Below are 23645 nucleotides of genomic sequence, written 5' to 3' on the forward strand. Positions count from 1 at the left end.
CAGAATCAAAGGAAATTGTCGGTTTATGTTTACAAAATTATCAGTCACTTCCCCTCAGGTAGAGCTGCTGTCCACAAAATGAATACCTTGGGAGCCACTATAACATTTCTGATGCAGGAGAAGACTAATTCCTTAAATCATGTTGTGATGTGGGCCGTAACATATATATGTCAATGTGGAGGAGGGGGGGGGGGGGGGGGGGGGAGAAATCTGATGAATTGGGGCCCAGTAGTCACCATGTAAGCTTTCAGAGTGCCGCCAAACATTTTTTGCATGAAGACTGATGACAACTGTTTTTTCTGCCAGCAAAGGAGTACTGTTCATTGATTTTATGAAAAGAGGTATTACGGTAAAGTCTGAAATTTCTTTGGGAACATAAACAAGTTTAGAATAGCCATCCAGAACAAAAGGTGTCAAATGTTGAGTTCTGGCATCGTTTCTATGCACAAAAAGTTAGATCACATAGTGCAGCCAAAGCTGCTGAATAGTTTTAACAGTTAATTGTTTGATTGTTCTCTGTGTGGCCTTGATTTGATGCTCAGTGGCTTTCACCTTTTTTTGAAGATGAAACTATGGCTAGGCTCACAGCAGTGTGAAGATAATGATAACTTCAGCTTAGATCACAGGCAGCAGAATCCTGCAACAAAGGCATAAAAACTCATTTCATCAATATGACATGCGGCTGAATGTAGGAAGCAGTTTTGCAGAGAAATAAATGATGATTTTAACTTGGAATTGTATATTATAGTCGTTGTACATTTGGATAAAGCCATTGAATTTACGTAGGTTCTCACAGGCATATGTCATCAATGAGTGGCTCAACATTTTGATGGATGGAAATGCGCAAAGAAAATATCCACTAAGATTAGTAGAGCAAAGTGTTATCTCCCAACTGCAACTCTACCGTATTTACTCGAATCTAAGCCGCACTCGAATCTAAGCCGCACCTGAAAAATGAGACTCGAAATCAAGAAAAAAAAATTTCCCGAATCTAAGCCGCACCGGAAATTTGAGACTCGAAATTCAATGGGAGAGAAAAGTTTTAGGCCGCACCTCCAAATCGAAACAAAGTTGGTCCATTGTAATATGAGACACAATTTAGGTCGAATGAATGACGATACAGCTACAGTAGTTTGGTTCGAGTCGTAAGCTTAGCAGTTAAGCTTTACCAGGTAGCCATTGCTATGCGTCAGGCGCTCTGTCCGTATTTATACGGGTACCCTTCCTTTTTCACGTGCTTCGTCTGGTTTGAATCGATTGCTTATTTTGCTTTGATCTAATAAGTGCCGTTTTCTCTGTTTTAGGTGGTTACGTCACTCTAAATTGAAAACGCATCACTGTACTGTGTCATGCTGTTTGTCGCATTCTGATAGTGCGTGTTTACGGCCTGTCGCCGCTCGCGGCATGGCTTGCTTTTGTGCGCGCTAGCGCCGCTTAAAACTAAAAAGAGGCGAATCATCTCATTAGCGAAGCAATGTCAAGTTGTTACTTACACTGCTGCTTTCTTTGAGAATGATCAACAAGAACCAAATAATAGGCTGCGTATGATAGAACACGTTCTGAACGAGAGTTAGGCGACAATTTTTCTTCGTTTGAAAATCTTTGCGGCCGCTTCTATAGTACATCAAATTCTGCACAGAAATTAGAGTCATCTTAGATTTAAAAATCTAGTCAGTTGCCGTGCTTCATTTCTGACTGTATCACTATTAGGCATAAGAATAATACGAATATCAACATGACACGACAAGTATATTCTTCCGCGTTTGCTGTTGTCTCACTCTAGTTTCGTAGTTTATTAGGCAGACAGGATTTAAATGAGACAGCAACAAACACGGAAGAATACATAGCAAAATGTTTATATTCGTATTCTTCTTATGGTGAATGGTGAAGAGAATACTGCTTGTGATTCACATTTCATCAGGTTACTATTATCAACCATCTCTTCCCACAGTTAGGAAAAAATTCAGAACGTAGAGTTGGCCATATTGAAAAACATCCCAGTCTTGCCAGTCGGATTTTCGTAGTACATTGAAATTCTACTACATTCAGAGATGAACAATACGGAATTTGTATTTACTTCGTTGGATAATGTATGAAAATGCAGTGGTCTAAACTCGGGGCGGAGAAAAAAAAGCTCGTCTTCCACCTTTTTTTTTTAAATTTATTTACTGACGCAGAGGTTTTGGCGCCAGTATTTATCTTTGTGCCTACAAAGCATGCCTATGTAGCGCTACATATATTCGACGGCAGAAGTTAGTTGTGGCGGCACCTACCAACATTTTTCAGAACTTCCGCTTGCTTTGCACTCGATTCTAAGCCGCAGACGGTTTTTTGGATTACAAAAACCGGAAAAAAAGTGCGGCTTAGATTCGAGTAAATACGGTACTTCCCACTTGCCGAGTTCTAACAAACTGGTGTCTGGGGGAAGAATCTAGATGGCGCATGTGGTGAAACAGGCACTGAGGTCACAGCTATCATGTTGTAGAACATGCTGTACAACAGGATGTTGTGTGTTGCCGGTATACAACCTCTGCCTATGCCCATTCATCCTAACTGATAACTTGTTGGTAGTCATGCTGATATAAAGGGCCAATTAGGGTTTACATAAGAGCTGGTATAAGACATGTTGTTTCACGGGTGGGTCTCCTTTTGATAGTTTATGTTTTGCCAGTTACAGGACTAGTATAGGTTGTGATGGAAGGATGCATAGGGTAAGTCTTGCAGTGGAGCGGTCACAAGGGTAAGAGCCATAGGAGGATGGGGGAGGACGCCATATCTTAAACTCTTCTCACCCCCCTCCCCCATTGTTTAATCACAAAGCTACAATGTGCAGGTAGATTAACACAATGTATCATGAGTGCTTACTGCACTTCAACTGCCATAAACCAGAGGCTTGTGCTTGAACAGAAGTTTTCATATGCTATAGGTACTGTACAGCAAACTGTACTATCTTCTTGGCACAGTAGTAGGAACTGTAACTGTAATAAGAATATGTGCAATAGGAATCCAACACACGTCTGTCAAATGTGCCCAGTGAAATGATCTTGCTGGTCCTGCCGTGCCATGAAGTTCACTAATACGTCAGCTTAAGCTTCACAGCACTCTGCGACACGTTTTAAGTACCATTTGTCATTATAAGTAGCAACAACAAAGCAACCTGGTTGTATGTTGCCACTTTTGCTTCTGAATCCAGGGTCAGTCACACCATAAACAGACATGTTTGAATACACATGTTGAGCATGAACTTATAATTACCCACTCATCTGCACATTATCAGAGTGCACTGGAGGAAGTGATGATGGCTCTTAGTGCCTGCAATAGTTTTAATGTGTTCCAATCTGCTTTTTAGCAACTCTTTGACAAATTTCACCTCATCTTTCAAAACGTAAAATGATTGTATGTCAGAGATATTTTTCAGTATCCAGATAAATAACTGAATAAATGTTAGAATGTGGCCTTCTGCAGGATGCTGCAGACTAGCTCATGATGCCAAGCACTTAATGGTAGCACCAGTACCATCATGTACAGTTTTACCACCACTCGAAAAAAATTCCATTATGCGTCAATGTGAAAATCATGGTAATGCATGCATAAATTCTTGAAATTTTACAGTTCATTATTCATGTGTTCTGCAAGTTTTGCCTTACCTGGGCACTTTTTGCATCTGTGAGTCATGCTCTGATAGGAAGTGATGTCACACAGTTGTAGTTTCATGGCATCTTTGTAATCCAGAACAGAATCCTTTTAGTAGCAATCATCAGTTTAGCATTTTGATGGGTCTCGCATAGACATACATTGTTTGTCCCCCTTGCACTTACATGTACAATCTGTTTTGACTGAAGATTGAAAAAAAAGATGATAAACCCACTTTGGCGTTAGAGTACTTTTTCTTGAATTCTAAATATTTAAGAAATGTTACATAGTTAGACACGTTTTTGCATCTGCACATGTACATTTTCCATTGTTACTCTAATATAGTCTTTCTTGCTGGGTGTTATTCTGCTGTAGTCATCATTTTTGTAAAACTATGATACTAGCACCTTTATTTCTGAACTCAGTTGCTTGCCCTGAGCCTGTTGAAGTTCTAGAAGCACTTCTTGGGTTGCTTTGATTTTCTTGGCTAGCCATACAATTTGTCAAGAAACATTGAATTCCTTTGCAGTATGCTCCCGAGACCAACTGGAAGGTGCAAGGGTAAGAATAGCTACCTTTTTATGACCTGTGGATAACACACATTTTCCTTTCAAATAATGCACAACTTTGTCCAAATTGGAGCACAATTTCTGTTTATTTGGAGCAGATAATTCTTCCTCTACCACCATTAGCGTCCCTGCCATTTTGTGTTTAGTTTCCATTTCAGCTTCTTGTAGTTTTCTACTACCACACTGGGTCTGTCTCTTTTTCCAAATCTCTGTCTCTTCATGGGAGACAAAACAAGAGGTAAAGTATTTAATTGCTCGGCCATTGTGGTTGAAGGTGGCTGATACTCCTTGTCACTATCATATACATTATCAGAATGTCCTTCATTTTTTAGTAGTGTGACACACCTGGAATGTAACTGTTGTCCTTGTTTCATGTTAAGTCCTGTGCACTGATTCACTTTCAGTACTGTTTTTACATCAACTTCTCCAAGGCTACACCCCACTGTCTTCTTATGGACCCAAAATGGGTCAAAACAACTATTTTGTAGGAAAGAATACTTACCCACAAGTACTTACATACATTGATGATAAATATTCATGTTACTGAAATTGTATTTCTTGCACCCACAGGGTGATACCAGATCTCCATAGCAACAAATCTTGGTCTGATTTATACAGATCGTGTACAAAGCGAATGCCATATTTAGGTCCATATGTTGTTTTATGACATTTAGACTCTTGTTGTCTACCAATACTGCAACTTGTTGGAACAAAAGCACCACAGACAAACTCTTCTGCCTCCATACTGCCCTTACCACAACAGCACTGACCAGTCTGAAGTAGAATCTTGAAAACATGAGTAACCTGTGAAGCTTGCTTGTTTCTTCTGTTCTTCCTGTTTAACAATGGCTCATCCTGTTCCGGAACACTTCCATTGTTTAACTTTCAGTTGCCAAATGGTTTCCAACACTTGCTGCAGCTTTATGTGAAACATGAACTGAATCTCTCAGATAAGGGAGACCACAGATGCCATCATCATAATCATCATCATCATCATCATCATCTCCTCTATTAATTGCTAAATCATATTAAACCAAATGTAACCAAATAAATATGTCAGTTTTCATTATACATAAATGCCTTGCAATAACATGTTGAAATTTTGAGACGTATTACATTATCTTCTACTTACGCAGTGTATGAAACTTGACTTGGATATCACTTGTCCCTTTTGTGCTACAACACTTTGCTAATACACATTTTTCCAGTGATTTTTCAATTTTTTGTATTTCCCTGTACATGTAACTCTGTGTGTGTGAAAGATGTGAACACGATGTTGTGTGTGGTTTTAGCTCATATCAGGCTTACTACAAAAAGTATTATCCTCTTCCTGAGTGGATTATATTTGGCATGGCGGCACCTACAATATGTATCTTTTAACATGTTGTTTGTTTTTATCACATTTTGACACTTTTTATTTTCCATCAGAAACATGTTGGTGTTTTGATACATAGAGTGTGTTCTCTAAGTGGATGTTACTAGGTGGTAAAAATTTCACTGGAATGTGAGGAATAGTTCATAAGATATAAAGGCCGAAGTTTGCTCTGAAGATTGATTGCCAAATGCCTGTTGCATTTTCTGGGTTGCACCACCTTCTTTTGCAAGCTATAATTCTGGAACTTATTCTCAGGGGAATTTAATACTTTGTACATGAGCTTTCTACACATGATAGCATTGGTATGCTAAATTTGAGCCAAATCTGAGACTGTGAGCTGGAACATATTCTCAATCTGGTTGAATTGACATGGAATGATCTCCCCCACCCCCCCCTTTTTCATCATCTTCCTGACTGGTTTGATGCGGGCCACATGCAACCTATGTCCTCAGTTATTTGCTGGATGTATTCCAAGTCATTCCGAGATGTCCTGTCATCCTGTTCCTTCTTTTTGTCAGTGTTTTCCACATATTCCTTTCCTCTCAGATTCTGTGCAGCACCTCCTCATTCCTTACCTTATCAGTCCACCTAATTTGCAACATTTACCTGTAGCACCACATCTCAAATCCTTCAATTCTCTTCTGTTCTGGTTTTCCCCCAGTCCATGTTTCACCACCATACTAGGTTGTGCTCCAGACGTACGTTCTCATATTTCTCATATTTCTTCCTCATATTAAGGCCAATTTTTGGTACTAGTAGAATTCTCTTGGCAGGAATGCCCTTTTTGCCAGTTCTAGTCTGCTTTTGACGTATTCCTTGCTCCGTCTGTCATTGGTTAATTTGCTGCCTAGGTAACAGAATTCCTTAACTTCATGTACTTTGTGACCATCAATCGTGATGTTAAGTTTCTCACTGTTCTCGTTTCTGCTATTTCTCATTAATTTTGTCTTTCTTCAATTTACTGTCAATCCATATTTGTACTCCTCAGTTTGTTCATTCCATTCAGCACATTATGTAATTCTTCTTCACTTTCACTCAGGGTAGCAATGTCATCATTGAATCATATCATTGATATCCTTTCACCTTGAATATTAATTCCACTCCTGAAGCTTTCTTTTATTGGCATCATTGCTTCTTCGATGTACAGATTACACAGTAGGGGCATCCCTGCCTTACACCCTTTTTAATCCGAGTGCTTTGTTCTTGGCCATCCACTCTTATTATTCCATCTTGGCTCTTGTACGTTTTGTATATTACCCGTCTCCCCCTATAGCATATGCCTATTTTTCTCAGAATTTCGAACATCTTGCACCATTTTACGTTGTCCAACACGTTTTCCATGTTGACAGATACTATGAACGTTTCTTGATTTTTCTTCAGTCTTGCTTCCATTATCAACCACAAAGTCAGAATTGCCTCTAGGGTGTCTTTACCTTTTCTGAAGCCAAACTGATCGTCATTTAGCGCACCTTCAAGCAGCTGTTGATTCCAGGAAAGGTAATAATGACAGCGTCCTTACAGCTGGCTGTCCCTGAGCTATATACACAGTTTGAGCAACTCAACACAAGAAAGAGGAACATCCAACCTACTAACCCTGTCAGACATGGAGACCAGAGGGAGTTTGTGCACGAAAATTTACAGAAAACTGCAGAAGTGTAGCTCAGGGATAATGTGGTGTGTCTACCACCGATTTTATTGTACTCTGGACCCTACAAGGTAATCTCAAGAAGAAGCCACAATTTTAAAATTGATAACAATGGCAAAAAGGAAACAGTTTCGATAGAATGGCTCAAACCTACGTTCACCTAAGAGTAAGCTCTCTGTACCCAGCCCACAACACTGTACTCGAATGTTTAGGCTGTCACATCTACAGATAGTGGACAACAACAAAGGGGCACCCAGAATACAAGAGCTGCCAGTACCTGCACCAACAATCTTCACAAGAGCTGGCAGTAACAGTGTCCTTAGTTCAAGTGTGAAAAATTTTTATCTATTGTAGCCATTGTGTCTGTAAAGAAAGTAATTAAAATAAATTAAAAAATTTTTGGAAATTAAAGATTACAAAATGTTAGAAGTTGGAAAATACTGATCAGAAAAACATAAAATGTTTCCAGGAAATTGAATTCACATTGCTTTAGCAAAATTTTCATGCAGATGAGAATTTCTTTATGTAAAATCAACATGTACAATTAAAATAGAGGTTCCTATCAAGAATTATACTTCCCCAATTTTTACAGATTGCAGCACCATCAAGGATGAAATTGTTAAAATATTCGCTTATCTTAGACCCACCTTTGTGTACAACATTGTAGGCACATTGTAATTACAGCAGTCACTATCTATTTGGCTTGTCAGTTTTCCATCTCATTATGAAATCTGATTTCCGACATACCCAGATTTAGGGAATCATCAGTTTGAATGTATGCTTTTCTTTTCTTATTGAAAAGTCGGAAAGGCCATTGTACATTTGCACGGAACTTTCTAGTTAGGTACTTTAGCCCTGTGATTACACTTTAATTATAAAAAATTGGATTATTCTCGTTGTCCATCTTGTAATGTATTTTTTAAATCTTACCTTCATCTGCTTTAGTTTTCATACTTTTTGGTGTTCAGCAATAAAAGGAAAAGCTAGATTGCTACTCACTGTAAAGATGACACTAATGTGTGTCTTTTCTTTGTACTTGTCTGCAACTCAGTGTGTTATGTTTACAGCGAGTAGCAATCTATCTTTTCCTTATATTTTTGCTATCCCGTCTGGTCTTTCCATTGTTTGTTTTTGGTGTTCAAGTTTTTTTAACAAAGTAGCTAAGTTTTATATTTAATTACAGTTTACAGCCACTGAGTACAGATTACCTCCCAGTGCCTTTCTCACATTTGTTACTGTTTCAGTTTGTTCATATTCTGTTCTGAAATGTCCATTTACACTTCTATTTCTACCACGTCTATTTTACTTTGAAACAGTGGAAATTCCAGGGCAGAATAATGACAGCATTATGAAAAGGATGGATTTCTTCTGACCATATAGTGGATACATTGAGTCGCAGACAGACTCATCAAAAGTAAATTTTTGGCCAAAGGGCCTACTTCTGAATTAGACAACATATACACACATTAACGTAAACACAGCTTGATTACATGTGACCACTGTTTCTGGCTGCTTAGGCCACAGGCAGTGGTTGTATGTGTGTGAGTTGTGTTTGTGTGAATGTGTGTGTGTGTTGTCTGATTCAGAAGTAGGCCCTTTGGCCAAGATCTTACTTGTTTAGCAGTATTTTTATTGTGCCTGTCTGTTACTCAACCTCTCCACTGTATGGAAAGTAGCAATCTATCCGTCTCATAATATTGTCTCTATTTTACTTTTTTAACTTGCAGAGTGGTTGTAATTAAACTTTCACTACTTGAGTCAGCATAGGTGGAAACCTTTTTACTGTATGGGTACACAACTTTATAGGAATGATGTGCAGGATTTGCAGTGTTAATAATGTTAGTGTGAGCCAGAACTGGTACAGTGACATAAGAGGACCAAGGACAGTGTGATGTACTTCGTCAACATGTGATCCCTGCTCTATGGGGGAGAGGTGCTTTGGTGCACAGTGGAGCTCCACCTCATATTTTTAATCAGGTCACTTGCTTACACACAATTGAAGAAAACTGAATCATTGGCTGATCATATCAAACTGTGTGGCCACCAAGATCACCAGATTTGAATCTGTGTGATTTCTGGCTGTGGAATTACTTGAAGGAGAGTGTTTATCAATGGGACGGTCACACACATTGGAGGTTGAAGATGACCATAATGAGGGACATATCCAACATCCCAATTGATCTTTTTGGAGAGTGGTAGAGCAATCTGTACTGTGGTGCCAGGCTGTTGTGGATGCTGTTGTGGATGCAGGTAGTCATTACATTGAGCAACATTGGTAACCTGGAACATAAACATGTTATGCAGTCTGATGTGGAAATTAACATGTGTTTCTTTCAAATGTTTACTCATTAGTTCTCTTTTGTGCGGCCTTACAAATGTTTCTACGAAGTCTCAATGTCTTACTACCACTTATATGTCCTGAGGGCCCTTTCAAGTAATGAAAGTTTGGTTATAACCATCCTGTATTCCCTACTTTAATTTCTTTGAATCTAAGACAGCGTTTAAATTGCATTGAAGCCTTCTATTTATGTTATTTTATATCCTTTAGTTAGTTAGATCTTCGTAGCATTTAGAATACTGAATTGTATTCAAGATCCATTATAATGGGGTTTTACCCCTCGTGTCTTCAAAATATTTACACAAAAGAAAAAGTTTCTTCCTGAGACTATTTGTTACTTTTCCTGCTTGCTGCTTGTTCTGCTTTGTCTCACTGGGTGAATGTGTGTAATAATAAACAGAGGCTGACTAACAACAAAAGGAGTTCAAAAGCTTCCTGTCGAGTTTCTTGTTATAAAAGACTCTATAACTTTAGTTGTTGCGTACAGGGTGATTATAATCAAAGTTAAACTTGCTAAAACACTATATAAATAACACCACTGGTCAGAATGATGTCAAATTGCAACAGAATATTATCGGAGAAGGGGGAAAATGTGTGGCAGTAGAAAAAAAGTGTGAAAATTGATCAATAGGTGGCGTTGTATGTGTCGGAATATGTAAATAAAAACACCTGCCCCCTTGAAGTTGGTATAAACATGCTGGGTACACGGCTTTTCCTCCTTTCGCATCTGTGATTTCGCCATGACTGTCTCAATGCAGGATTGCGCCCTGCTTGTAAAGCTGTATTACAAGAATGATGACTGTGCACACATCACTGTGCAGAAGTTCTGGTTTGAAAAAAGGTGTTGGTCCGATGACTGCCATGGGTCAGGAGAAAATTATTAAAAAAAGACAGATTCTTTTGCTGTGCAACCTGGTAGAGGGAGGAAACGAATTGATTCAACATCAGTGGAAGTGGTGGCAAAAGCAATGCGGAAGGAGACAAGTGGTGGTGCGCAAATGTGCAGTGCACGGAGAATTGCCCGAACGTTGGACATACCCATGAGCATGGTACATAAAATCCTAAGAAAAATCCTTCTTTGCTATCCATTCAAAATTACCCATGTTCACGAGTTGCTTCCAGTTGATCTGACAGCAAGAGAGACCTTTGCTTTAGAATTTTTTGCTCAGATGGAAGTGGGCAATGATTGGCCGTGGAAGATTTTGTGGACAGACGAAGCCAGCTTCCATCTGACAGGATATGTCAGTACACAGAATTGTCAAATATGGGCAACAAAAAGTCCACATGCAAATCAACCAGTAGCAATTCTTCCTGAAAAGGTCACTGTGCAGGTTTGCGGTATCATTTATCATAGGGCCATGTTTTTTCGAAGAGACAGGTGCTTCCAGTCCTGTTACCTGTATCATCACTGGTAAGCACGATGAGTGTCTTTTGCGCAACCACAACATTCCAGCTCTCCAACAGTGCGGATGTGTGGATGGGATCATTTTTATGCAAGATGGCCCACCTACACATACTAAAAATCCGGTTCAGCAGCTGCTGAAGTGCCATTTCGGAAATGCTAGAATTATCAGTCGACATTTCCCTACAGCCGGCCTTCCAGATCACCTGATCTTAATCTGTGTGACCTCTGGCGGTGGATCTATCTGGAAGATGTTGTGTTGAGTGTTCCAATTGTAAACTTAGCTGCATTGAACGCACGCATTGCAAAACACATTCTGAACATGACCCTGGAAACAATTTGATCAGTTGTGGAACATGCTGTTTCTCGATTTCAACTTGTTGCAGAAAACGATGAACAGCATATTGAACATGGTTTCCGTCAGTCACGTGGAAATTAATAATCCGATTTGATTTTGCTTGATGATCCTTTTGCAGTTTTGGGCCTCAGGACAATTAAAAACTGATGTGATTGATGTTTTTTTATGCAGTTTTAGGCCTCAGGATCATTAAAAACCGATTTTTCCCATCCCATCCGATGTGAGATGACCTTGCCATGGTAAATTGGCTTACGTAACTAACATATCACACCTGTACACCCATGCACACTGAGTAGTACAGTTTGTTTAACGTCAAACGTACACCTTAGGCATTATTGTACGATTCATTTGTCATTTGTAGTCAACCACTATTCAATAATGATGCTTACAGTGCCATCTATTGCTTCATTTTGTAAGTATTTATTTTTCTTCTGCCATACGTTTTCCCTCTTCTCCAAAAATATTCCGTTGCAATTTGATGTCATTCTGACCGGTGGTTTTATTTTTACATCGGTTTGAAAGTTTAATTATAATCATCCTGTATATTAGTTCACTTTTCTGTTTTACAATCTAACATGTCTTAATTAAAACAATGAAGACATCATCTCTTTTTACAGTTGCTGTAAATTCAAGGTGGTGATTTCCTGTAGAATATAAGACTATGAAATAAAATTTCATGTAAAATAATGGAAAGTCAATCACTCACCTATAGCACAGTCAGACCACAGTCAGTCTGGTTTAGGTGAGGGAGGGACTGCCTTTATTTTATATATTTTTCAATCGAGGAATTTCCATTACTGCTGCAAACAATAAATTTTTGTTATGTTTCAGTATGTATAATATTTTCTTCTTCTTTCAGGTTCACTTTTGGAGTCCATTTTATCTACAGAAGCATGCAAAGATGGTATGCCCTCAATTCCTACCCTTTTGGCACATCCTTTTTTTAATGGTTTCACTTCAAATGGTCTTTCAAATACATCAGCTGATGAACAAGCGTATCTAAAATTTTCATCTCATTTGAGAGAGGCCCTTAAGGATGCACGACAAAAGATGGAAGAGAGACTAAAAGAAGAACAGAAAATGGTAATTTCTATAACAAAGTATCAGATTTAGCACATATATTTTTTCATCAAAAAATTAATCTTTTTGTGTGTATCTGCATTTTATATAGGTCAGGCAGCAGAAACGTTTGGTGAAAGTGCAAGAGTTACTGACAACAGAAGGTGATAAAAGAAACAGGAAGCAAAAACTGGTTTGTATATTTGCCAGCTTTGTTGTTATATGGGTGTTTGATATGTTACACACACACACACACACACACACACACACACACACACACACACACCACCTGAAGTATTTTACAGAGCAAATGTGCACCCTGAATTTTTCTAAGCGGCGCACACAACAGCGAACTTGGCCAGTCTGGGCTGGTAAAAGTTTGAAAAGTTTGGCTCATTAGAGGCTCTTCAATATTGTCAACCCTTTTTTCCTGTACTCTCTAGGCATGCTTCAGAAATCAACCTAAGTGCATCAGTGAGAGATTGTGTGTCACAAAGATTGAGACTCTTAGGTTCATTGCCTAGATTGTAAGGGAAGTACACATCTCTGTACAAATGAAAATAAACCTCTTAAACATTTAGGTGAGTCATGTGCCAAGTGGGAATGGCTGTGAGGCAAAACGTAAATCACAGGGCAATTGGTGGGGCATCTGCTGTAACTCAGTTGCATTAATGTTGCTCAGGGCTTTGCACTAGACTGGGATATCAGTGGAATTTATGATCTCGGCATGAAACATTACTATTGGTTCTCCTCTCTTGCTGATGCAAAATCTGCTCAGTGGGAATTGGCAGATGGCCTACAAGTGATTAACCACTTTCAGATTACAGATTTGATCCACTGCACAGATATTTCCATTTCTGTAACCTGTAAGTGGATAAAATAATCTGCTGCTTGATGGAATGGAGTGTCACTCCTCAAGGTGGGAGACCAGTAGTATAGTGGAGATTAAAATTTACATTTGCTGCTGAAAACATAGCAACCTTTCAAGTTACTTGGAAAACTATATAGTGTGTGACTGAATTAAGCAATGGAAAACAATCATGATGATTTTGGGTAGATGTGAGAGATGTTTTTTAACAGCTGCCATAAATAACGGCATCATTATAATGATAACCCAGCTGGAACACAGGCTGTACAGTAGTAGAGGATTTACATAGATTTACACTTATTGTCACCTAGGATCCAGCATTGTGTTGAAGGAGGAAAGCAAGGAAAATAAGCTGTTTGGACTCTAGTGCAACCAATAATGCGGTCTTCAGCTACCATTCAAGCTGCAACATCTCAGTTTTATATAACTGTATCTGGCAGATGATTTCATCAGAATGTTGTAAATATGGTTCTCAGGCGAGACATTAGATATTGTTGTGATATCCCCACAATATTCCATTGGTGCAAATGACCGACATCTTCAGCTGTGACAAATACAGTGCTTAGTATTGCACAAGCCTGCCATTAATGTCAGTTGGAGTGGAAAACACATGGGCATGAAGAGACCAGATTCAGTGGCCAATAATAAATATTTTCGTATCGGTAGTGGGAAGGACAATTACACTACCTGTCAGACGATGAACCAAGGACCCAAGGGCATGCACAAAGGCTGTCGTTCCTATTGTGCACTGCTGTAGGCCACACCATTGCACTCTGTCAGAAGCCACATGCTGAAGCACCATTCTCACCATTGTCATCCAAGTATTTGTCACCATTGCATCGTCATCCTCTAGATGACCAGTAGTTTCCAATTCTGGTCACTGTCACTTTAATATTGCCAGTGTTGGTGAATTGAAAACCTGTATGTCTGTTCATAAGATTTGTCAAGCTGTTAATTTCCACCACTTATTTTATTATGCAGTTCCAGTACAAAGATAAAATGTTGGCAGTTTAGTGGCTAATATTGTACGCCATACCGAGACAGTCTCTGCCACTGCAGATTTTTCTGGTCAGTCCAGACGTGTGTCATCAAAGTTTGACACTTCTGCCTTCCATGTTGTAACAAGTTTGTACAGTGTATGACTGTCCATGGCTACAAGGAATCAAACACCAGGCCTTCGCAAGCCGAGATTGTCCTTCATTGAGCCTAGAACAGTCCTCAGTTTTGTTGGTGGACAGAAGACAAATTTAACATTGTGTTTCTTCGGTGATCATCCTATTTTCTAAGAAACACTGTCAACGTATGACAGGATGACTATTCCTCTATATTTTTCTATTTCTTCTAGCCCTCCCCCCATTGCCTGACATGCACAGGGTGTAATGCATGGCAAATAGTCCAGTCAGAATATCTCCATTTTGCAGGGAGGTGGTATGAAGGTTGCATTGCTCATTGGATCAGCTGTTTGAATCTGATATGACTCATGATCAATGCTCCAATGCCCTAAGAATACCATTTTGGTAGGAAAGATGGTGACAGCTGCTGGCCTATAAGTATGAATCTGTCAGTGTTGGTTAACAGTATACAGCATGATCCAAAGTACCATCCTCTTTTCTCCGCACCAACACATCCAGGAGCAGTAGTTCTCCATTTTTTTCTTAAACTCTGTTGTAAACGTGATGCTGTGAATGTCTACCACCTTTTCTCTCAGTTCGACGCACAATATGCACTGCAAAAGCACCAAAGTTCCCTCATTGATATCTTCGTACATGGATAGCATGATTAAAAATGTGGTGGAAATACAGTGCTCAACAAATCTTGTGAACAGACACACAGGCTTCCAATTTAGCACAGCAAGGGATCTGGTGATGGAAATTCTAAAGTCACAGTAACCATCATGGGAATCCAAGGGGTGACATTGCAGTGTCAACTTAAATATTTGGACAACAATAGCAGAGATTGTCATATGACAGTGCAGAAGGTTATTTCAGCATGCAGCTTCGGTCAGAGGGCACTGGGGTGGCCAATGTCGACACCTAGTAGGAATGACGGCTTTTCCCCATGTGCCAAAGTCCTTCATTCATCATCCAAGAAGTGTCCTGTTTGCTTTTGATATGGAAATCTTAAATCCTGCCGACTGAATTTGGTACCTTTACAATTGTGTGTTTCCCAATTAGACTGGTTAAATAGGTGACAGTCATAGCTCAGCAGTGTGTTCGTCACACCTGAAGATGTTGGTCAGTTGTGCGGGTGAAATATTGTTGGGATATCACAATGACATCCAACTGCTCACCCGAAAACCATTTCTACAACTATTCTGTCAGGAAAATCTATAGCAGCACATCCTGTACATGCACAGGAGAGGAAATGGTGAAAAAAATAATTTTGATAAACTTCAGAAAAAGAGGAGCCGACTGCTGTGTGCCCTTACGTTCATATGAAGATTCCAATATGTTAATTTATTTCGATCTTCACTTAGGGGATGCAGTTTATGAAGACTGCAGTGGCCAACAGAATTAATAATAGTGAGGGAGAGGATTCACCATACTCAGAGTGTATTGGACATCATATTCTGAGGTCTTTGTGTTTGATCTGAAGATTTTTGTCTGGACCAGCAGCAGATTCTTAGTCGTGGATTTATAGTGCTACTTGGGTGTTCTTGAACTGGAAGCAGCAACATGACACAACGTGTAAAACTGAAAAGTTTAATTGCTTTTGTTGTTGTTTGCTGTAAGAAGGTAAGTTAGAAGATACACTTTCTAAATGGACCAAGTACAGCCTAATGCCCAAAACTTGTCTGAGGCATAGGTTTTAGTCTTGGAGAAGGGTCTGAACTTCATGCCCAGCCCAAGGATACTACTAATTCTGGATATCATTAGCTCTGTCAAACAGAGAGTCCTGAAACTACCAGGGACACTGTAGAGATGACTAGGAGGAGCAATGCAGTGCTCTGACACGGGCATCAGTACCCAAGAACAGTGTCTTAAGTGTAGAGAGGTCAGTGTCTCAATACTTATGACAGACTCCTCATGTTATGATTTTCCAGAAGGATAAGGGCAACACATCCTCTCCAGACTGACATACTTAAGCAAGATGAACTAGCTATTGGATGGCTCTGCATATTGTGTACTAAATAAGGACCCCAAGCCAAAACAACAGCAAAGAACTTTAGAGCTCCTCAAGGGCATCAGGGTCATGTTGTGGCCAAGAGACTATGTACACAAGCATCCATCCTTCCCAGGCTATACAGATTGCCTGATTCACAAGAATAATGCCACTTTGACTCATTGTGAGTAATATTAGGCTATTAGGGTGCGAACACACGACTGACAAAACATCCAGTCTTGCAATTTGGCCCTTTAGCCTTCAGTAGGAAAATGTGAGCACTACATGTGCAACTTGGAAAACTTCATTCGTCGGCTCGTACCATCAGATATACTAGTGAATTTTGACATAGTCTCACCTTTCAGTCAAATCCCGTTTCAGAAATCACTGTTGTTCATTGATGAAAAGCTGATAGGGGAATTCATAAATTTGTTCTATTATATGCTCATTTCGACCTAGTTTTTATTCAGTGATCAGTACTTTGAACAGTAGCCACTTATCACCCATTTTAACTAATCTTTTTATTGTGAGTGAACATCCCATAGATGTTCGGGCTCACATGCGGTTCCTCTTTGTCGAAATGTCTTGGCTCAAACTGTCTAGGCGTTGAACTGCACATGTTGCATTACACACTCTAAATTAGACACTTGTAACCGTTTGGTTAAATTGTCTGACTGATGTCAAGTTTGCGAAATTGTATGAAATATACAATATTAATATAACATACATCATCAGTAATAATGATATTGGTAGCTAAATTAACGACCAATAAATGACTTAGGCCATGCAGTTGTGATTTGATTAGAATAATGTTTATTCAGAAAGTAAACTAATAGTGAAAGTGGTCGTATTTGGAATTACTGTTATACTCTAGCGCATATCCATTTGACACTGTTCGATCATTCACAATCTCATCGTGAATTACAAGTCCAATACTCCACCTCGTTAACTATGCGAAAAGTTAGTTCACACCAGGCGCACAGCTGCTCACCGCTCAGAGACTGTCCTGCGATACCACACAACGCGAAATTTTCTAAGTTGTTTCACTGTCCCTCTGCCCGTTCCCAGCCACGTTTCCCATGCGCCGAACATCCTTGCTCAACTGACTACGGCACTTCTCTTTCCTGAAGCCATCCATCTGATTGGCTACAGCTTATTCTACATTATTTAACATTTTAACGTATTTAAATAATCAAAGCGTGACCACTTTCACATTCTAAATAAAGTAACAATAATATCCATTAGATAATAAACATTAAATTTGTTTACATCAAACCAATACAGTTTCCTTCTTAGCTTTGAATGTCACAACCAGTACCCTTGCACCAATGTGCTTTCTGATAAATAAATAAATAAATAAATAAAGAACAAAAGTAACTATTATGCACTAAACTTTACAACATATATTCTGTTACCTAACGATTCAATAAGTTGTCATGCTGTCATCGTTCAATGTGTTTTGTGTGGAGGAAATGTTGCTCTGATACTTAACTGAAAATACTGATAATTTAAATTTACTGTATCTTTTAAACAAATAAAGTTTCATTGTTGATAGTTACAACATTTGTCATTTTAATGATGCGCTTCTATATGAAATGTTGATCGTTAAGATTGACCAAAGCATTCAGACTTTAGCATTCAGGTCTTTGTTACAAAACTTATTAATTTCACTTTAACAGTAAGTCCTAAACTATTTTAGATATGATCAATATTCAAGTTTTATTTCGATCGCCATGAAAATTTATGGAGGATGGGAGATCAAAATTACTGTGGCTTCATTCCCTGCACTACTACAGAATTAAATAGTTTTCATAAATGTTTCCCTTTATGGGCGATGTTAGTTCTGTCATATTTAACACTGCTACCTCTCCTTGGCCACAAACATCTTCTACAGGGTTTTCCTAAGACGTAGGTTCTCGTCTGTCTCACTCGCACACTGCAGCGCTTAGACCTCATTCAGCACAACAGATGCCTGTGAATTTCCCCATCTCATGGCAGATCTGTGCTCTTTGTGGCACACAGTCCTGGACGACAGGGTTCGTTTCACAATTTCTGAAGGGTGACACTTTCGGCCGTATACTTCAATGAGAGCGAATGCTCGTTAACTCACATTATGGAAGACCTTGAAGAGAGACCATTGCAGGTTGCAGGGTTCAAAATCAGTGTGTTGTTGGCATAATGTTGATGGCGTCTTTGTATTCTGCCCCACAGGACTGCATTGCTGAATGCATTAAGTCATGTCAGTTCATAGGATCCTAACATCAGGTTTACAATGAAGAGGGAGAAAAATGAGAAATTCCATTCCCGGGAGTGTTTCTGCAGATAAGGGGATAGGACCTTGAGTCATGCTATGTAGCTAAAGCAACAAACTTGAATATACACTTACAATCCTTCACAACATCCTGTGACCATCTTTCACAACAAAGTTGTATACTTAGAACGTTGGTCCACAGAGCGTGAGCCATATTGGATCCAGACAGCTGATGCAATTAGCTACGCCATCTCTACACTGTCTTCCTGCAAAATGGATATTCTGAATGGAAGATTCCCCATGCCTTACACCCTGCACATGTCAGTCAATGGGAGGGGCTAGAAGAATAGAGAGGAATAGTTGTCATGCCATACTTCGGCTGTGTTTTATTCAAAAATAGGAAAATTACTGAAGAAAGACAATGTTTAATATGTTTTCTGTGCACTAGTGAAACTCAAGCTCTTCTAGGCTCATTAAAGGACAATCAAGGCATTTCTAAGATTACTAGTACCTGTAGGAAGTCATATGTCAGACAAACTTTTCACACCATGGAAGACAGATTTCGTGAAGCATTGGTGACAAACACGTCCGAACCAACCAGAGAAATCTGCAGTGGCTGAGAGTTGCCACAGAAAGGGGTACAATGAGGACTACAAAGTACTTCAATTGTCTTGTTGATGTTGTACCGGGACAGTGTAATTAAAAAAAAAAAAAAAAAAAAGATGGAAATTCACAACTCGACAAATCTTGTGACCTGAGTGCCAAGCTTCTAAATTAGCACAGCATGGGATCCCAAATGTTAAAGTCATAGCAACCACTAAGGGAAACTACTGGTCAGGGATAATGCTGCAGTTGCGACCAAAATATTTGATAAAAAACTGTTTAGAATATGAAACTTCCTGGCAGATTAAAACTGTGTGCCCGACTGAGACTCGAACTCGGGACCTTTGCCTTTCGCGGGCAAGTGCTCTACCATCTGAGCTACCGAAGCATGGCTCACGCCCGGCCCTCACAGCTTCACTCCTGCCAGTATCTCGTCTCCTACCTTCCAAACTTTACAGAAGCTCTTCTGCGAGCTCCAGGATGTCTTTTTTTCTTTTATGGCATAATACAAGATCTTTTAATTTTTTACACGTACGAACATACGGGCTTCCTGTGTCATCGTAGCTGCGCAAGCGCAGTGACGCCTGTTATCTGGCGCTCTCTGGCAGTGCTGAAACGAACCAATTTCTAACAGGTGACGGGAAAATATTGCGAATGGTGGTTTGAAAAGCGTTACTTTCAAAGTAAATTTCCTTTTACGCAAGATGAACTACGTGCGAAAATGTAAGATGAATTTCATAAAACACAGAGCGTTTGACTCTCATTTAAAAATCAACTCTTTGAGGATGACTGTCGAGAAGAATTACGCGCCCAGAAGATCAGACATTTACGTCGTTATTAAAAATTTTACTGGCACATTTGTGTGATGAATCTTAGGCAAGGCGCAAATGGAGATGCGTATTTCGTGTGTGGCGCGGCGCAGCGCGTGTTTTTGTAACATCACAGGTTCAAATAGGACCGTGCAAATTGCGACGCGACGCGACGCGACTGTGACGCGACACGCGCCTGCGCCAGGTCGCGCGGCGTTGTGGTTGAGGCACAGTTTCTCGCGCCGCGCGTCGCGCGTGCCTCGCTAGCACCGTGGGAAATTTGAGGCGGGGAGCGGAAAAGTAGTCGGGCCATACGCACCTATCGGCACGGCGCATATGAGCGGTAGTAGTATTGCCAATACGATAAATATTGCCTTACTGTATACTAAATTTTATTGCCTTTGGGTAGTGTTTCATTTTTCGCCAATTAAACGGTCCAGCTTTCTTCGTTAGTACATTATGCTTTTCTGTTATTTATATCCGTATAGTTTTTTTTTGTTTTTCTTCTGTCAAGAAAAATGCATACTTCAGTAACTGGTGAGCCATTGGCCTCTGGAATTGTATCATATGGCTCCGCGATGTTTTCAAATCTCATGAAGGGACAGAGGGTAGTGAATAAGGAAGCAAGGAATATTATAAAATCGTGTGATTAAGAAGCAAGGCAGGAAAGTAAAACAAGGTTATCTTCTCGCTACCTAGTATGCTGGCGTATCTGTACGATCTGTTACAAAAATTTGGAAAGGGGTAATCTCCTGGTAAAAAGCTTACAAGATCTGAAGTATAGAAGTCTCACTGTGATTACTTGGATATGGATGTAATAATGTAATATGACACACTGTACTACATGCATGTGAATATCACATTTCCACTACAAGCTAGAAACAGTCGAAAAGCAGTCACAAATAACAATGTTTTAATTGGTTCTCCGTGATGAGAAAAAGCATTTTAATTGTTGCATGCACATTATCAGCATTAATAAACTAATTATACAATAGGCTACACAAATCAAGAAAATGGTCGGTATTATTACAAAAGTAGGAATATCCTAAAAGAGTATCATGATTAGATATATTTCATTTGTTGAAATGTACTGCTGTCAAAGGCAGATCTAACTTTCATGACAATGTTTTTCGAACTTCAGCTCACAAGGCACACATGGCTGGCTTCCACATTCTTGTCGCGCGCATTTTCCTCCGCTGCTGACAATACACTGACCATTGTGTTGTGCGACATATCAATTGTTAATTTTTCTCAATAACAACTATTTTATTCGCGATCACACATTGTCAGTTTGGCAAACCGTAGGTGAGTAACCAGTATCTGGCATGTGCCTATCATTCTGCCTGAAGGAACGCATGTCATTATTTTAATACTGCTCATATCAGGAGACGGAATAAAATCCTTTGGTAAGTTTCCATTCCAGTCGCTCAGTGTTAAAAATACGATGTGTTACGGGGATTCCACCAAAATTCCAACAGAACTGGCAATCTATTTTTGTGTTAGTTAACCTTTCCTCATTCGAAGAAGCATCACCATTTATGAGTAACAGCCACATTTCTGTTGGTACAGGTTTAATTGTACTTCCCTTGTCACAGTGTAAGTTGCCAAACTCATCTCACAGGAGCTATTGCGACAGAATTCTGAAACGGAATGCCTCATTAAACAAGTAATTGGCAGTCACAGAGCTCAATAGCTTACGAAAAACCTCATAGTGTCGGTTTGCAGTAACATAAGAGAAGAAATTTTATGTTTATTTTCATACTAGGAAAATCTTGTTTCGGTAGCTGTCGATAACTCTTAAAAAATTAGTCACTGGACTGAAATAAATAAAATGTAAGTATAAGTACTGATATATCGCCATAGACAAGGAAGTTCCATGTGTTTAAGAATTGACAAAACACTTTCCTCCTTGTGTGCTATCATTCGCCAAACTTTCGTTTCGATGTCTCTAGTGTTTTAGGAGATATAAGAAATGTTGCGAGTACTTCATTCTCGCGGGCGTGAGATCGGAAGTGGGTGCGCTGCATAGGATCCATTTTCTCGAGATCGGAGGCACATAGAGACCTCCTCCCAAGTCTAAACAAAAATTCTACATGTTAGCTAAATTTCATACGCAGCAACATATGGTGTAATACGCACCAAACGCAAAATCATAGTGACCCCTAATTTTCGCTGCAAACTTTTTGAGTTTTGCATAGTGTCTTACTAAAATGTGTACATCACAATAAGAGTGGTCATTAGCGAGATGATGGGCACTTCGCCACGAAGCTGACATATAACGCTACAAGTAAGGCAAAAAATCAAATGTTGTCAGTGAATAGTTTCTGTAAAATCGTTTGAGGAAGGTAACAGGTTGCGCGTGCTTCGGTTCTGTCAGCGCAGAGCGTCGCCAGTCGGCGCGTGCGAAGTATGGTGTACGCGCCGCAATATGCGCTGCACCAGCGCGACTCGTGCGGCAAGTGCGTGTCGTGCTGTAGTGTCGTGTCACGTCACAAGTGCTATACGCGTCTCAGTTTGCGCCTAGCCTTAAAGTGTAACACGCGCAAGAAAAATCAACATTATATGTGGAAGCTTAGCTTCTCTTGCAGCTTATTAATCTTCGAGACAAATCTTACATGTGAAAGCTTTTCGTTTCTTGTAGCAACACTATGTATATTAATTCAAACCATTAACTTTTCTTATTTTTTGTGTTCGCGCTACTTAAGTGATCTTGCTATTGGCTCACTACATCACGTGTCCTATGCTGTCATCAGCTGGCGAGATCACGTTACATGAGCTGTGACTGGCTTACAAAAGCGAGTCGCAATCTCAATTTCAATGCTTCAGAAAGTAACATGCGGTGTTTGGTGGTATTCGAATTTATACGTTCGTAACACGGAAATATGCAGCGGAAATGTTGCTTCACATCGAAGATCTTTCCAAAATGTGCTTTTTTCCCCCCGAGTTTCGTTTTCTAAAGTGTCGGGAAATTCTATGTCGGTGTTTAAAACCATAAACATTCAAAGGATTGATACGTTTTAAACTGATGAGGAAAAGTATACTGTCATTTAACATGGAAAAACTGTATTTTTACCCGGGAGAAAGTGTATTTTCAACCGGTAAATCCGGGAAAAATCCTGGAATTTTTTTCCTTGTCCATGTATACACCCTGTAATACTGATTTCAGTACCCAAGGACCAAGCTTTGCAGCACTCTGTTTCGGTGAGCTCAGTTGTCAGTCGCTTGTGCTGGTCCCCTGTTGTATTTTCCTCTGTGCTCATTCTCTAAGCAGTGTCCAGACACTGCTTATCTGCAGATCGACTCACACGTCAAGATTCATCCCCTCTCCTGGGGTTCAGTTCCCCAGCCGATAGTCAGCCACCCTGTGGGTAGTAAAGCTGCATTCACGCTGACAGTGTAGGAAAAGACAGATTGCTACTTATCATAAAGAAGACAGACACACACACCATTCATATACAAGCAAGCCCACCTCACGCACACATAACCACCGACTTCAGCATCTCGGGGCGAAATGCCATTCTGGACCGAGACGCTGGAGTTTGCGTTCATGTGTGCATAAGGTGTGCTTGCTTCTGTGTATGAATGGTTGTCTTTTCGTACATTGTTACACAGAGGTGATACCCCAGTGCTCTC

General features: G+C 39.8%; 1 protein-coding gene across 2 annotated transcripts in view; it reads left to right on the forward strand.

The window, feature by feature from the left end:
* LOC126191051 (PX domain-containing protein kinase-like protein) overlaps positions 1–23645 on the forward strand; it is a 133172-nt gene that overhangs the window by 61685 nt on the left and 47842 nt on the right. For both annotated transcript variants that reach the window (XM_049931763.1, XM_049931764.1), the window contains exons 7-8: positions 12180–12403; positions 12492–12572. In XM_049931763.1, coding sequence (XP_049787720.1) covers positions 12180–12403; positions 12492–12572 — 305 coding nt within the window. The remainder of the gene's footprint in view (positions 1–12179; positions 12404–12491; positions 12573–23645) is intronic.

The sequence above is a fragment of the Schistocerca cancellata genome, chromosome 6, assembly GCF_023864275.1.
Source record: "Schistocerca cancellata isolate TAMUIC-IGC-003103 chromosome 6, iqSchCanc2.1, whole genome shotgun sequence".
Classification (NCBI taxonomy): Eukaryota; Metazoa; Arthropoda; class Insecta; order Orthoptera; family Acrididae; genus Schistocerca; species Schistocerca cancellata.